This window comes from Physeter macrocephalus, unplaced genomic scaffold (genome assembly GCF_002837175.3).
Source record: "Physeter macrocephalus isolate SW-GA unplaced genomic scaffold, ASM283717v5 random_146, whole genome shotgun sequence".
Classification (NCBI taxonomy): domain Eukaryota; kingdom Metazoa; phylum Chordata; class Mammalia; order Artiodactyla; family Physeteridae; genus Physeter; species Physeter macrocephalus.
Window position 1 is genome coordinate 27600 of NW_021145432.1, and position 12533 is coordinate 40132.

Below are 12533 nucleotides of genomic sequence, written 5' to 3' on the forward strand. Positions count from 1 at the left end.
CGTTTGCTTCGCCGGAACGTTTGCTTCCCCGGCCCGCGCGGGGTTGCGGGGGCCGTGCGGCCGGGCACGATTCTCGGGCGGACCGCTATGCTTTCCCCCCGGGCGGAGAAGGCGGTGCACCCAAGGCGTTTTTCGGCTTCCCCGCCCTCCCCTCCGGGCGTGGGCCTTTCGGCTCACTGCAGATTTCAGTCGGAAAAACTGTACCCGAAAGCCGCCCCTTTCCCTCGAACGGAGGCGCCAGAGCCGGGCCCTCCTCTGCCCGACGTCGCCTCAAGATCGGGGGGCCCCACGCCTGCGACGCGGAAACCCTCTTCCTTGACCCCAGACCCCGCGCTCCCCCTCAGGTAACAGTCCTCTCTGCCCAGGTTCCCGTCTTGGAGGTCGCGAGGAAGGCATCTCGCGTCCTGACTTCATTCACGCAAGTTAACAGAAAAACCGACTTCAGCCTTTCTTCAAATAGACAGCAAGGTGGGTGCTTAGCTGTTAAAACTGTTCCAGCCCTTCGTTGGTTTTGTCTTCCCAACTCTGCCAGGAAGACCCCTTCATTTTATACGCGCGACGTCCACAGCCCGGAGAAGTCCGCTTCCGCACCCTCGCGGAGCCAGGAGGCCGCGGTGTGGGCCGTGAACCCGGGGGCTCCGGTGGCCCCGCTGTGCACAGGTGGGCTTGTCAGCACGCGGCACGTGCTGTGGGAACTCGGCTCTTTGGTGAAATCTCAGGACACAAGGAAACCCTTCGTCTCCAAACACACGTGTCCCAGGGCTCCCATCAGAAGCACTCACCCACCTGCACCTACACCCACACTGAACGAGAGCACTAAAATACAAGGAAACTTTTATTTTCAATTTTCGTCAAGAAATTTGCTGTGGTTTTTTATGCTTTTGGTTGTTGTTTTTTTTTTTTTTTTCCACTTTATTTAATTCTAGCCACTCAGGGGCTGGAGCCGCTGGGTTCCTGGTATTAAAAAGATGCCAACAGAGGTAGCTGTGTCTCACCCAGGGGCCCGGCCCACTGTGAATACCCCCCAAAAAAGGAGAAAAAACACAAAATAAACCAACAAAATAAAACCAAAAGGAGGAAGAAATTCTGATCATTTTCTTCAAGCCTGTTGGGAACCCGCAACAGTTTGTGTGTAACAGACGTTACCGTGGGGAGAAGCCAGGGCCCAGAAGGCCAGCCCGCCAGCTCCCCGCAGATGGCGCCGGCGCTACTGCTGCATGTCTCTCCAGCAGGAAGGGCACCACTGCCCCTCACTCCCTCCCCTCCCCCAGCGCTCAGTGGGGCTGTTCCTCTACAACTTGGAAGATGGGGCAGAAGGAAGGAGAGGGTCTCTCAGGCCCCCAGGGGAGAAGCTGGGCAAGGGAAAGTGAGGAAGGTCACTGCTCAGCGGTGGAGGTGGTATCATCAATCTGGATCTTCACTGCTGCTGGGCTACCTATAGGAAGAGAAAGCCAAGGGAGTCAGAATTCCAGACTCCAGGAACCCACCTGATCCCAAGGGAACTCACTGGTAAGCCAGCCCCACCTGCCCAGGATGTAAAGCTAGGGACAGACAGCAGAGTTAAAGTTCTAGAATGGCTCCGTTGGAAGAGCTGGCCAGACGAAAATGGTCCTATACCTGCTGTGGAGGTGGTTCAGGTGCCCGGTTTGCCAGGCGACTGAGAATATTACGCTCTGACATCTGTAGCCTCACAGCAACTGGGGGAATTCGGGCAATAGTAGCTGGGAGTCGAGTCACATCGGCTTTCATGTCACTCAGCAGTTCTTCTAGCTGTTTCAGAACTGCAGGGGGGAAGAAAAAGAGGCGGTGAGCCATGGTGGTCAAGACTGAGGTCCACCTTCCCATTAAGTGGACCCCCCCCCCCCACCCCATTAAGTGGACCCCCCCCCCCACCCACCCACCCATTACTTCTCAATGACCAAGTGACTGATGTGCTGGAGTACTGTCTTTTGTCACTGTCGCCTGACCTGGCTCCACCGCACTCAAATTCCTGTCCCTCATATTCCAACTGTCCATGATTCTGTGCTTTCTAAAGCCAACTGTCCCTTGATCCGTATTGTCTCTATTTCCCCCACTTCTTCAATAGCTATTCCTATTGCTTCCTCTTCACTGTCTTTCCTCTGCGCCTTTGGAGCTGTCTCCCTCTTCCTTTATAACAGCTTTCTTTTCCTCATTTCACCCTCCATCCCCCTCACAATGTCGTAACTTTAATTAAAAACAGAATGTTAAACGCAGTCTAGAATTTGACAAGATCTTAAGTCACCTTGTTACCTCTAAACTATCCCAGATCACACTATAGTATTCTCCTTTGCTTTCCACCTCCAAGAACTGGAATACATTCAAGAGTTAAAAAGCAAAGAAGTACCGTCCTTGACTGTCTCTAAGATGTTAGCTTCCTAAGAAGGAACGCAAGGATCCCCAGCACACCCTCAACTCCCAGACAAAGAAAGGGGCTCCAAAAAAGGCTCAGACCTGAGAAGTAGGTGTGTGTCGGGGAGGGGCAGAGGAGGAAGGAGGCCAAGTCCACAGGAGGCAGGGGAGCCACTGGCTACCTTTGTGCAGGACCGCATTTGCTGGCTTGTTTCCCGCCATCGACTCCTTGGACAGGTGCTGATGACTCTCTGCCAAACACTCCACCTCAGCAAAGCGGGTGTTCAGGGCCATGGAAGGGTGAGAGGGGTCCTCTGACATGTTCAGGTAAGCCGCCCGGCGCAGCTGCTCCTCAATCACCAGGGCTTGTTCTAAGAGCTGGACAAGAGAGAACCAGGAGACGGCAGCTGGACTGACACTCACTTTGCTCATTTCTCATGGGCCTCTCAGAACCCACACCTGGCCAGTTCAACATTCCATTGCCTTTTTCACCCCACTTTGAAGGTCTGTGTTTTTAAAGCTCTTTACCCTTTATTGATTCACTTTTTTTTTTTTTTTTTTTGCGGTACGCGGGCCTCTCACTGCTGTGGCCTCTCCCGTCGCGGGGCACAGGCTCCGGACGCGCAGGCTCAGCGGCCGTGGCTCACGGGCCCAGCCGCTCCGCGGCACGCGGGATCTTCCCGTACCGGGGCGCGAACCCGCGTCCCCTGCATCGGCAGGCGGACTCTCAACCACTGCGCCACCGGGGAAGCCCTATTGATTCACTCTTATACAAAAATGATAAATCCTCAATTTAGAAAATACAGAATGTATAAAGAATTAAAATCACAATTCCACCTCCGAGAGATACTGTTAACATTTTGAGGTTTTTTGTTACGTGCTTTTTACAAAATTAAGATTCCGTATATGTATTTATATTGTTTTCACTTAAAGCTACATAGTAAGGCTCTTCCCTTGTTATTAGCTGCTCTTTATAAAAGATGACTTTTTTCCCCCCATTCTTTTTCAAATTCTTTTCCCGTTTAGGTTATTACAGAATACAGATGACTTAACGGTGGCATGGCAGTCCATCTACCCTATCACTTAAGTTGTTTTACTCTCTAAAATTATTCCTGTTGTTTCTTTTCTTTCATCTCTATATCTCCCTCCCATTCCTTTCCTTCCTCAATAGGCAACCCTTCTAATATACCTACTGTGTGTCTTTTTGTGGGTTTTCTTGAAGACAGTATTGTTTCATGTGCACATTTCTCATTTACAGAATGTTTTTCTGTACATTATAAAATGCTCTTTCATTTCCCCGCTACATATCTTTCTTAAAAAAGGTCCATTTATGTTACAAAATGTGTACTCTGTTGCTGCCAGCTGTTTCCTAATGCTCGGTGATGTGAATCCACATTTTACCTACCCACACTCCCAACGTCAAACATCTAGGTTGCCTCCAGGCCCCGCCGCCAAAAATCATAATGCAACGAACACTTGCCCATGTTACCTGATGGAGCTGTGTAAAACGACCTTTGAAATAAATTCCAAGGGACAGAATGTTGATTCATGACTTACGAGACTTATATTACTCAAGTATCCACTGGTTCTTAAAAAGAATGAATCCACTAGGGGTCAGGAAAAAGGACAGTATGAGAATAATGGACTGTTGTTTCTTCCAGAAGACCTGGCTCCATTCAGGCCTACTAACTTATCCCCAAACAGACCAAGCACCTACTTTCAAGCTATATACCACCCTGTCTCCTTCACCAACTCCCCTCCCTCTTGCCCCAAACTATGAGCTTTCTCCAGGAGCAGCGTTCTCCCAAGAGCTCTCTCCCCTCCTGGCATCAGCCAGCACCTCTATGCAGATGAGCTGGTGTTTTTCAGACATGTGTCTCAAGCACTGATGGTTCTGATCCCACTCGTGCATGGTTGATCGCTTTGATCCCACTTGTTTAATGGTGGTGGGAGTACTGGGAGGATATTTACTTGTGAAAAACACCAAATGACTTGTCTAAAATGGAACTTAACTTTTTTTCTACAAACTGCTCCCTCTCCTCACTTCCCTGATCTGCCAATGATAATTTAACTTTCTCAGTGACTCAGACTCAGAACTTCAGTTATTTTTGGAGTCTCACTCCTTTGTATCTCAAATTCAATAAAGTAACTCAGGGGTCAGCAAACTATGGCCTGTGGGCCAGATCTGGGCCACTGCCTGTTTTTGGCTGGCCCAAGAGCTAAGAATGGGTTCTTCATTTTTAAACGGCTGAAGAAAAATCAAAATAATAGTTTATAACGCTTCGTACGAATTTTATGAAGTTCACATTTTAGTGTCGATAAATAAAGTTTTACTGGAACATCTTCATACTTATCACCTATGGCTGCTTGCACACTATGACAGAGTTGAGTGTCGGTGTCTCACAAAGCCTGAATTACTCTGGCCCCTTAATAGAAAAAGTTTGCTGACCCCTACAGTAAATCAGTAAATCCTGTAAATTCCTGGGTGTGTCATTCCCCTTATCTTTTATTTATTTATTTATTTATTTATTTATTTATTTAGTGTTTGTTTATTTGGCTGCACCGGGTCTTAGTTGCAGCACGCTGGATCTCAGTTGTGGCATGGGGGATCCAGTTCCCTGACCGGGGATCAAACCCGGGCCCCCTGCATTGGGAGCGCAGAGTCTTAACCACTGGACCACCAGGGAAGTCCCCTAGTTCCCTTTATCTTATCCTTCTCATTTTCCACAACCAGCATCACGGATGAGCCCTTACTACCTCATGACTATATCACAGTTCTGTAATCTCATGAATGTTCTGTTTCAGTTTCCCTTGGTTGTATCAAAACCCTTCGCAAACCCTCAATGGCTGCCCATGAACTATAAGGTAAAGTCCAAACTCTCTTATCTGGTGCCAAGAACCTACCTACCGACCTCCAGCCTTACTTCTCTCTCCAACGTGCCTCCCACCACCACCAACACAAGTGTCTTCTACACCCCACCTGGACTATTTGCTGTTTCCAAACACCATAAGCTCTACAGGCTCTGTCTTTGCCTAACCTAATTCTTTTGATCAAAGGGCCTTCCGTTTCTATCCGGCAATCTCTATTACATTCACCAAAACTTCATTCCAATGCCGTCTTCTCCCTGGAGCATTTGTGAGCTCTCCCCCCACTCCCCACATTCCCTCTGGAGAACTTTCTTAAGGATTTAGCAGTCTCCCTCGCAACACACAGAATGACATCCATGTGACCACACACCTGCCTCTACGTTAAACTGAGAGCTCCTTGAGAACAGGCACCAGGCCTGTCCCTGGCCCACCCATTACCTAGCACATGATGTTTGAAGGTTTATTAGTGTACATTTCTTATTCCCCCAGTTATACTCAGCATTAAGATCCACGTGTCTCATCTCCATGGTATCCCATTATGATGGTCTGCACGCAAGGTGCCCTTAATATGCATTTGCTGAATTCCTGAGGAAAACTCCCCTTCGTCCTTCCTACGTCCTGGGCGTATCAGCCCTAGTGATTCAGAAAATGGAGCTCTACACCTTTGCGTCTACCCCGCCCTTCATCCACACAGACCCAGAACAAAGTACCACCAGCCCGCTGGCAGCCCTGCCTCCTCAGAGATCCAATTCAGTCCCACCTCTGTATCTTTTCTGAACGCTCCAGCCTACCGTGTTCCCCCAGCGCGCCCCCGGCACTGGTCTGTGTCATGCGCCAGGCACAGTCATCTTCAGCCCTTAACCAACTGGTTAACCTTCAGGTCTGTACGTGTTGATCTCTAATATTTAAGATACTTGGGAGCAAAGCCTTTCACAGAATACAAAGCGAAGCGCACAGGAGAACACGATAATCGGCATGGCTGAGTGAGCAGACTCCCTCCTTCAGTCCCTTCTGCGCTTTAAAGGCTGCCACTTCAAACGCTGTATTCCTCCCCGTCCTGCTCACCTTGAACCTTCGGGCTAGAAACTTATTCTTGATCTCTAAGAAATTGCCACGGTTCATTTCACCCTTGAAAGGCTCATTGAGGATAGCATAGCGTGGGTCATTCTGGATGTCCTGCCAGCGGGCATAGCCATGGCTATTGGAAAATTAATTGCTCAGGAAAAACGAAACAAGGAAATTAAGAACTTCAAACTGTGGACCCTCAGAAACCTTCCCCAAGGACCTCGGCCCCAACTCAGGCGAAGGATACTTGATGATGCCGGCCAGCAGCCAGTAGTCATGCCGTCGGTGCCAGATCTCGTAAGTCTTCTTGGTGACTGTGGCTGCCCGCTCCTCATTCTGCCAAAGGGAGTGCAACTCTGAAGAGGAATTTAGGGAGGGTTGGGGAGAGAAGGGGAGGCAAACATCTGTGAGAATTCACAGAGCTGTTTATTCCTGATCCCCGGGTACCGACCTAATATGCCTCTGGCTTTCTAACATGGACCCCAGAGGGGTGTGCGGTCAGCCTGGCATTCTCTCTAGGAGAGGTGAAGTTTCTGTACCCGGGTTTCTGACAAGAACCCTGATCTCACCTCGAATCCATCTAACCCCAGTGGGCCCCTCTTTTTCATACCAGTAAAACCACCATCTGCGATGTTGAACATGAAACGCTGTTTAATATTTTTCTTCTGCTTCTCATCATTCAGGTCCTTGGGGGTCTCTCCATTCTGAAGCATCACCTCTTTTTTCTCTTCTTCTTCTTTCTTCTCCTCTACAGGACACGCAGAAGAAAAACGTCAGCTCCAGACAGAAGCCAGCACCATAGCCCTTACCCATACAAAGCACCATATGCTACAAGATACCCATCCACCTCCACCCTTTCTCCACAGAAGTGTTCTTAAACCCAGGAAAAGGTGCCACTGGCCCACTGACAGCCACATGTGGGGAGAGGTGGAGTCTTTTAGCTTGGGATAAAATGATTATATGGGTATGGATGGGGGAACCTGGGGGTGGAGGGGTGTCCGAGAGATAAAGTCCTTCCTTTCAGCTTTAGAGTCCTTTTAAAAGCACAGTCAGCTTCTCCAAACACCCACCTTTGTCCTCCACCACAATGGGAGTCAAATCGACTGCTGACTTCTCCTCCACCTTCTCCACGTCAGCAATACCTGGGAGAACAGATGGCACTGAGAGCATATCTAAGGAAGTGTATTCTCCTCTGCTCTACACTATATCCTGAACCTAAATCTTGATGATGAAAGTCATGAAAGATGTCTTGAGAGAGAAAAAGCCCGCAGTTTAAAATCAAGGGTACAAGGTTCTTCAGTGTGTCACTTCCTCTGGACTTCCCTCCAGCCGGGCCGCAAGTCCAAGAGCAACTGCGGTTCACAGGGATCTGTAGTGTGTGAAAATGTGCATACCTTTGGGATCTGTCTCCATTGGTTCCTCTGTTCTCTCCTTGACCTCTGCCTTTTCCACTTTCTCCTCTCCCTCGGGAGGCTCAACAAGGACCTTTTCATCCTCTGAGGCAGGGGCAGGGGGCTGTGTACACTTCAAAGGAAAGAAGAAAGAAGCTGAAGCAGACAGGCCAGCACCCAAGAGGAAGAACAGGCTTATCCATCTGCCTTTGGTGTGGCATCCAGTCACCCCCGTCTCTTACCTCAACAGTGGCTTCAGGGGCTGCAGATTTCACTTCCTTTTCTCCTTCTGCACTGTCTTCTTCTTTGAGGCTATTTTCCTCTATTTTTATCCCATCCTCTGCACACCAATAATAGACATTCATTAGGAGGAAGGTCCCAGATCAGAGAGAAGGTCACACCTTCTCAGTTTGTCTCATCTTAAACTGTCCTCTCGTGCCTTTAAGAGCCAGCCCTATTCTTAGGACAGCCCTCCTAAACTGAGAGGGAGATTGCTGTGTGTCCTGCCAGACTCCCCTGTCAGAACTGAGTACAGGGAAGCAGAAAAAGCAAAGGCCAGGACAAGAAGAAGAGGAGAGAAAACAACAGTCCAGGCAGACTTACCAGCAGGTGGGGCAGGTGCAGGAGTATTGGGTTGTGTGTCCCCTGGAGTGGAGGGTGTGGGAGTCTTTGGGGAAGGTGACCCTGGCTGTGACATTTTCTTGTTTTCCTCTACTTCCGCAAGTTCGGGCATGCTCCAGCGCCCATTAACATGTTCAAACTCCTGAACCTGCAGCAATGGGACAAGATGCTGAAGACCCAATTCCATCTAGGTTCCTTTCCTGTTGGCTCTCCAGTTTCACCTAGAAACCCCTGAACAATGGAGGGAGGTTCAGGGCTCACCTTCTTGCGAATCAAGGACATGACACCAATCCTAGTAAGGACGTGCTGGCGAGACAGGCCTTCTCGGGGTACACCATCAGCAAAGGTCTCGGCCCCGTCTGCTCCCGGCTCACATAAATGCCGCATAAAAAGAGAGACGTAAGCCCTGTAGTAAACAGATAGAGAAATGGGTTAAACGGCAATCATGCCAACTCCTAGATCAGATTCTTTCCCACCCGCGGTCAGGCATCACCCCAGACAACAACTATGGCTCCATTTGAGGTAAAGCCCACCATCGTGCTGAAAGCTGGTCTCCAGACCCCACACCATGTCCCAGGTCCTCTTCCAGGGAAGCTAGGAGTACAAGGAACCCCATTACTAACAGCTTCACTTGCCAACGTCAGCAGAGGAGACAGCCGGTTTCCTGCACAGCCTGCACTAGTACTGTGGGGTGACCAGAGACTAAAAGCCCTCGCTCTACATCAGTCATTCCAGCTCTCAACTTACTTGAACTCCTTCTCTGACTTGCCTCGCAGATCTCTCACAAGCCACTGGGTGGTAAAAGCATCCTGAGGTGGCATCCCGTATCGCATAATCGCATTAAGAAAGGCTTTTCGCTGACGAGCATTAAAGCCAAGAACCTGGGGGGAGAAGGAACCTAGGTGAGAGAAGGAGTAGACCTTACTCCACCAAAGACCCGACAGCAGCACTCACCCAACCTTCCCTAGAACGGAACGGTACGTACTTCAATATTCCCACCAACACGGGCCAACAGAGGAGGCAATGGCTTATCTTTATCATTCCGCAGGCCCTTGCGACTGGGCCTGCGGGGAGCTGCAAGAAGAAGAGGATGCGTGAGCAACCCCGATAGGGATATTAGACAAGGCAATATTTTAACAATCCAGCAGAAAGGCATAGCCCTCACCTTCTGAACGTTCATCAAAGTCTTCATCACCTTCCTCTGAGGCCACTGAATAATCGGACTGGTTGTCGGACTGGTCGTCCTGCCAATCTGGAGGGAGAGAGGGCAGATGAGCGGGGCCCACTGCTCTAGTGGAACGGCCCATGGGTGGGGGGCGGGGCCGGCCACACACACCTCGGTCCTCCTGGGAGCCATCATTGTAGTTGACCTGTTTACGGATTCTTTTTCCTTTGCCCAGATTGCGGGCCAGATCTTCTTGCTGCTGCTCATAATGGTGCCGCAGCAATTTCTCCCAGTAGTCAGGATCCACGCTTTCTTCCTGTTTTATGATTTCCCGTTCTACCTCCTCTTCCTCCTGGGACAGAGGGCGGGCCAGGACTCAGGGGTGCTGACGTCGGCACCACCAGCTACCCCTGGTCCTCACAGGCCCCGTTCTGCTAGCTCCTTTTCATGACTGGACTCTGAAATACTTGGTGTGCCTGCTTGGACCCAAGAGCTTAAAAGACATTAATTGACAGGACATGGTTCCTCGTAATTATGTTTAGATTAGCAGTCAAAGTAACTAAAGAAAAATGTAGGATGGAGCTGTTATCACAAGAGAAGGATGAAGAGACAGTATGTTTTCTTTTAACCCCTTTTACTGATGCATATACAGTTGCAAGACAGTAAAATGAAGAAAAGAGAGGTTACAGCCTTAGCAAGGTAGAATGGAGAAGCTTCTGAAATACTGCAAAAGATTTTCCCAAGAGATAAAGTAGAAGGGCCATAAGCCCTTTCTGTTCTTCATAAACTTCATAAAAGTTTACCAACTGTGAAAAAAAAATTATATATATCCTCTTATAGCCCAATAATGTTTATGCTCCTTTGAAAGTCTTACTTTTTTTTTCAGATCGTTCAGGACCACCAATTCCAAATCCCGTACATTAGAATTAAGCTGCTGCTAACAGCATAATACTAGAAACAACCTAAATACCCATCATTATGGAACCTGAATAAATTATGGGGGGTGAAAAGGGTGAAGAGAGTCAAAAGGTATACACTTCCAGTTATAAAATAAATAAGTCACGGTGATTTTATGTATAGCATAGTAACTACAGTTAATACCGTACTGCATATATGAAAGTTGCTAAAAGAGCAGCTCTCAAAAGTTCTCACAGGAAAAAAAAAGGTATAACTATGTATGGTGACAGATATTAACTAAACTTATCGGGGTGACCATTTCACAAAATGTACAAAATATCAAATCATTATGTCGTACACCTGAAACTAATATAATGGCATATGTCAATTATATCTCAATTTTTTTTAGTGAATAAATTATGGTACTTCCACACAAGGACATATTATGCAGCGAATAAAGGGGTGGGGGGCGGGAAGCTCTTTAGGTACTGATTTGGACGAACTCTTCCAAGATTTATTAAGTGGACAAAAATAAGGTACAGAATGTCATGTATAAGAAACTACTTCCCTTATGCAGCAGCATGGATGCAAGTAGAGATTATCATACTAAGTGAAGTAAGTCAGAAAGAGAAAGACAAATATCATATGGTATCACTTATATGTGGAATCTAAAATAGGACACAAATGAATCTATGTAACAAACAGAATCACGGACGGAGAGAAACAGAATCACAGACATAGAGAACGGACTGGTGGTTGCCAAGGGGGAGGGGGTTGGAGGAGGGATGGAGTGGGAGGCTGGGGTTAGCAGATGTAAGCTTTTATATAGAGAACGGATAAACAACAGGTCCTACTGTATAGCACAGGGAACTGCCATAGTGGAAAAGAGTATATATAAAGTTAAGAGAATGTAGATATATGTATAACTGAGTCACTTTGCTGTACTGCAGAAATTAACACAACATTGTAAATCAAATATACTTCAATTAAAAAAAAAAAAAACAACTACTTTCCTTAAAAGGAAAAGGAAAAAAGGCGTTCGTGTGTATATACATGTGCATGTATATATACATACATATGTAATTTGTGTGCACATAAAATAATTTATAAAATAAATATCACTTATCCCCAGGGAGGGAGCTAGGTAGCCAAAGGACGGGAGTAGGAAAGAGATACTTCTGTAGCTTTTGAATTTTGAACTAGGTGAATTACAGTTGACCCTTGAACAACACAGGTTTGAACTGCATGAATCCATTTATATGCAGATATTTCTCAATAAATACTACGGTACCACGTGGTCCATGGTCAGTTGAATCTGCAGATGTGGAGGAACCACAGATATGGAGGGCTATACTATCTATTCAAAAAATAAAATTTAACGGGACCTAATGAAACTTAAAAGCTTTTTGCAAAGCAAAGGAAACTACAAACAAGACGAAAAGACAGCCCTCAGAATGGGAGAAAATATTTGCAAATGAATCAACGGACAAAGGATTAATCTCCAAAACATATAAACAGCTCATGCAGCTCAATATTAAAAAAACAAACAACCCAATCCAAAAATGGGCAGAAGACCTATATAGGCATTTCTCCAAAGAAGACATACAGATGGCCAAGAAGCATATGAAAAGCTGCTCAACATCACTAATTATTAGAGAAATGCAAATCAAAACTACCATGAGGTGTCACCTCACACCAGTTAGAATGGGCATCATCAGAAAATCTACAAACAACAAATGCTGGAGAGGGTGTGGAGGAAAGGGAACCCTCTTGCACTGTTGGTGGGAATGTAAATTGATACAGCCGCTATGGAGAACAGTATGGAGAGTCCTTAGAAAACTAAAAATAGAACTACCATATGACCCAGCAAGCCCACTGCTGGGCATATACCCAGAGAAAACCATAATTCAAAAAGACACACGCACCCCGATGTTCACTGCAGCACTATTTACAATAGCCAGGACACGGAAGCAACCTAAATGCCCATCGACAGACGAATGGATAAAGAAGATGTGGTACATACATACAATGGAATATTACTCAGCCACAAAAAGGAACGAAATTGGGTCACTTGTAGAGACGTGGATGGATCTAGAGACCGTCATACAGAGTGAAGTAAGTCAGAAAGAGAAAAACAAATATCGTATATTAACGCA

General features: G+C 47.3%; 2 protein-coding genes and 1 non-coding gene across 8 annotated transcripts in view; 1 reads left to right on the forward strand and 2 right to left on the reverse strand.

Moving 5' to 3' along the window:
- The first annotated feature begins 87 nt into the window (after positions 1-87).
- On the forward strand, positions 88-7365 carry LOC114484897 (uncharacterized). Of its 2 annotated transcripts, none has more exons than XM_028484222.2 (2): positions 88-344; positions 7058-7365. In XM_028484222.2, the coding sequence occupies exons 1-2, from the start codon at positions 88-90 to the stop codon at positions 7179-7181; spliced, it is 381 nt and encodes a 126-aa protein (XP_028340023.1). In that variant the 3' UTR covers positions 7182-7365. The 2 variants fall into 2 exon arrangements, 1 of the variants encoding a protein (XP_028340023.1); XR_003678267.2 differs by lacking the exon at positions 88-344 and adding an exon at positions 1421-1509.
- Positions 338-12533, reverse strand: part of CHD4 (chromodomain helicase DNA binding protein 4) — a 30501-nt gene continuing 18305 nt past the window's right edge. For 3 of the 5 annotated variants that reach the window (XM_028484221.2, XM_055082492.1, XM_007103688.4), the window contains exons 26-40: positions 9652-9832; positions 9481-9567; positions 9301-9389; positions 9063-9196; positions 8577-8721; positions 8298-8463; positions 7937-8034; positions 7698-7827; positions 7374-7445; positions 6914-7051; positions 6551-6659; positions 6304-6436; positions 2553-2748; positions 1618-1781; positions 338-1435 (exon numbers count right to left, since the gene is read on the reverse strand). In XM_028484221.2, the coding sequence (XP_028340022.1) occupies positions 1418-1435; positions 1618-1781; positions 2553-2748; positions 6304-6436; positions 6551-6659; positions 6914-7051; positions 7374-7445; positions 7698-7827; positions 7937-8034; positions 8298-8463; positions 8577-8721; positions 9063-9196; positions 9301-9389; positions 9481-9567; positions 9652-9832 (1860 nt within the window). In that variant the 3' untranslated portion in view covers positions 338-1417. Of the gene's footprint in view, positions 1436-1617; positions 1782-2552; positions 2749-6303; positions 6437-6550; positions 6660-6913; positions 7052-7373; positions 7446-7697; positions 7828-7936; positions 8035-8297; positions 8464-8576; positions 8722-9062; positions 9197-9300; positions 9390-9480; positions 9833-12533 lie in introns of all 5 variants that reach the window. The other 2 variants (XM_055082491.1, XM_024129014.3) reach the window with 2 other exon arrangements.
- On the reverse strand, positions 8119-8258 carry LOC112066383 (small Cajal body-specific RNA 11). Its single transcript, XR_002892602.1, has one exon. It is a non-coding gene; the product is annotated as a small Cajal body-specific RNA 11 (non-coding RNA).

What these genes read in the sequence shown, in the direction of transcription:
- LOC114484897 (XM_028484222.2), top strand. Translation starts at nt 88, where the DNA reads ATGCTTTCCCCCCGGGCGGAGAAGGCGGTGCACCCAAGGCGTTTTTCG. An exon ending in GACCCCGCGCTCCCCCTCAG is followed by an intron (nt 345 to 7,057) that starts GTAACAGTCCTC and finishes TCTCCTCTACAG; the next exon opens with GACACGCAGAAGAAAAACGT.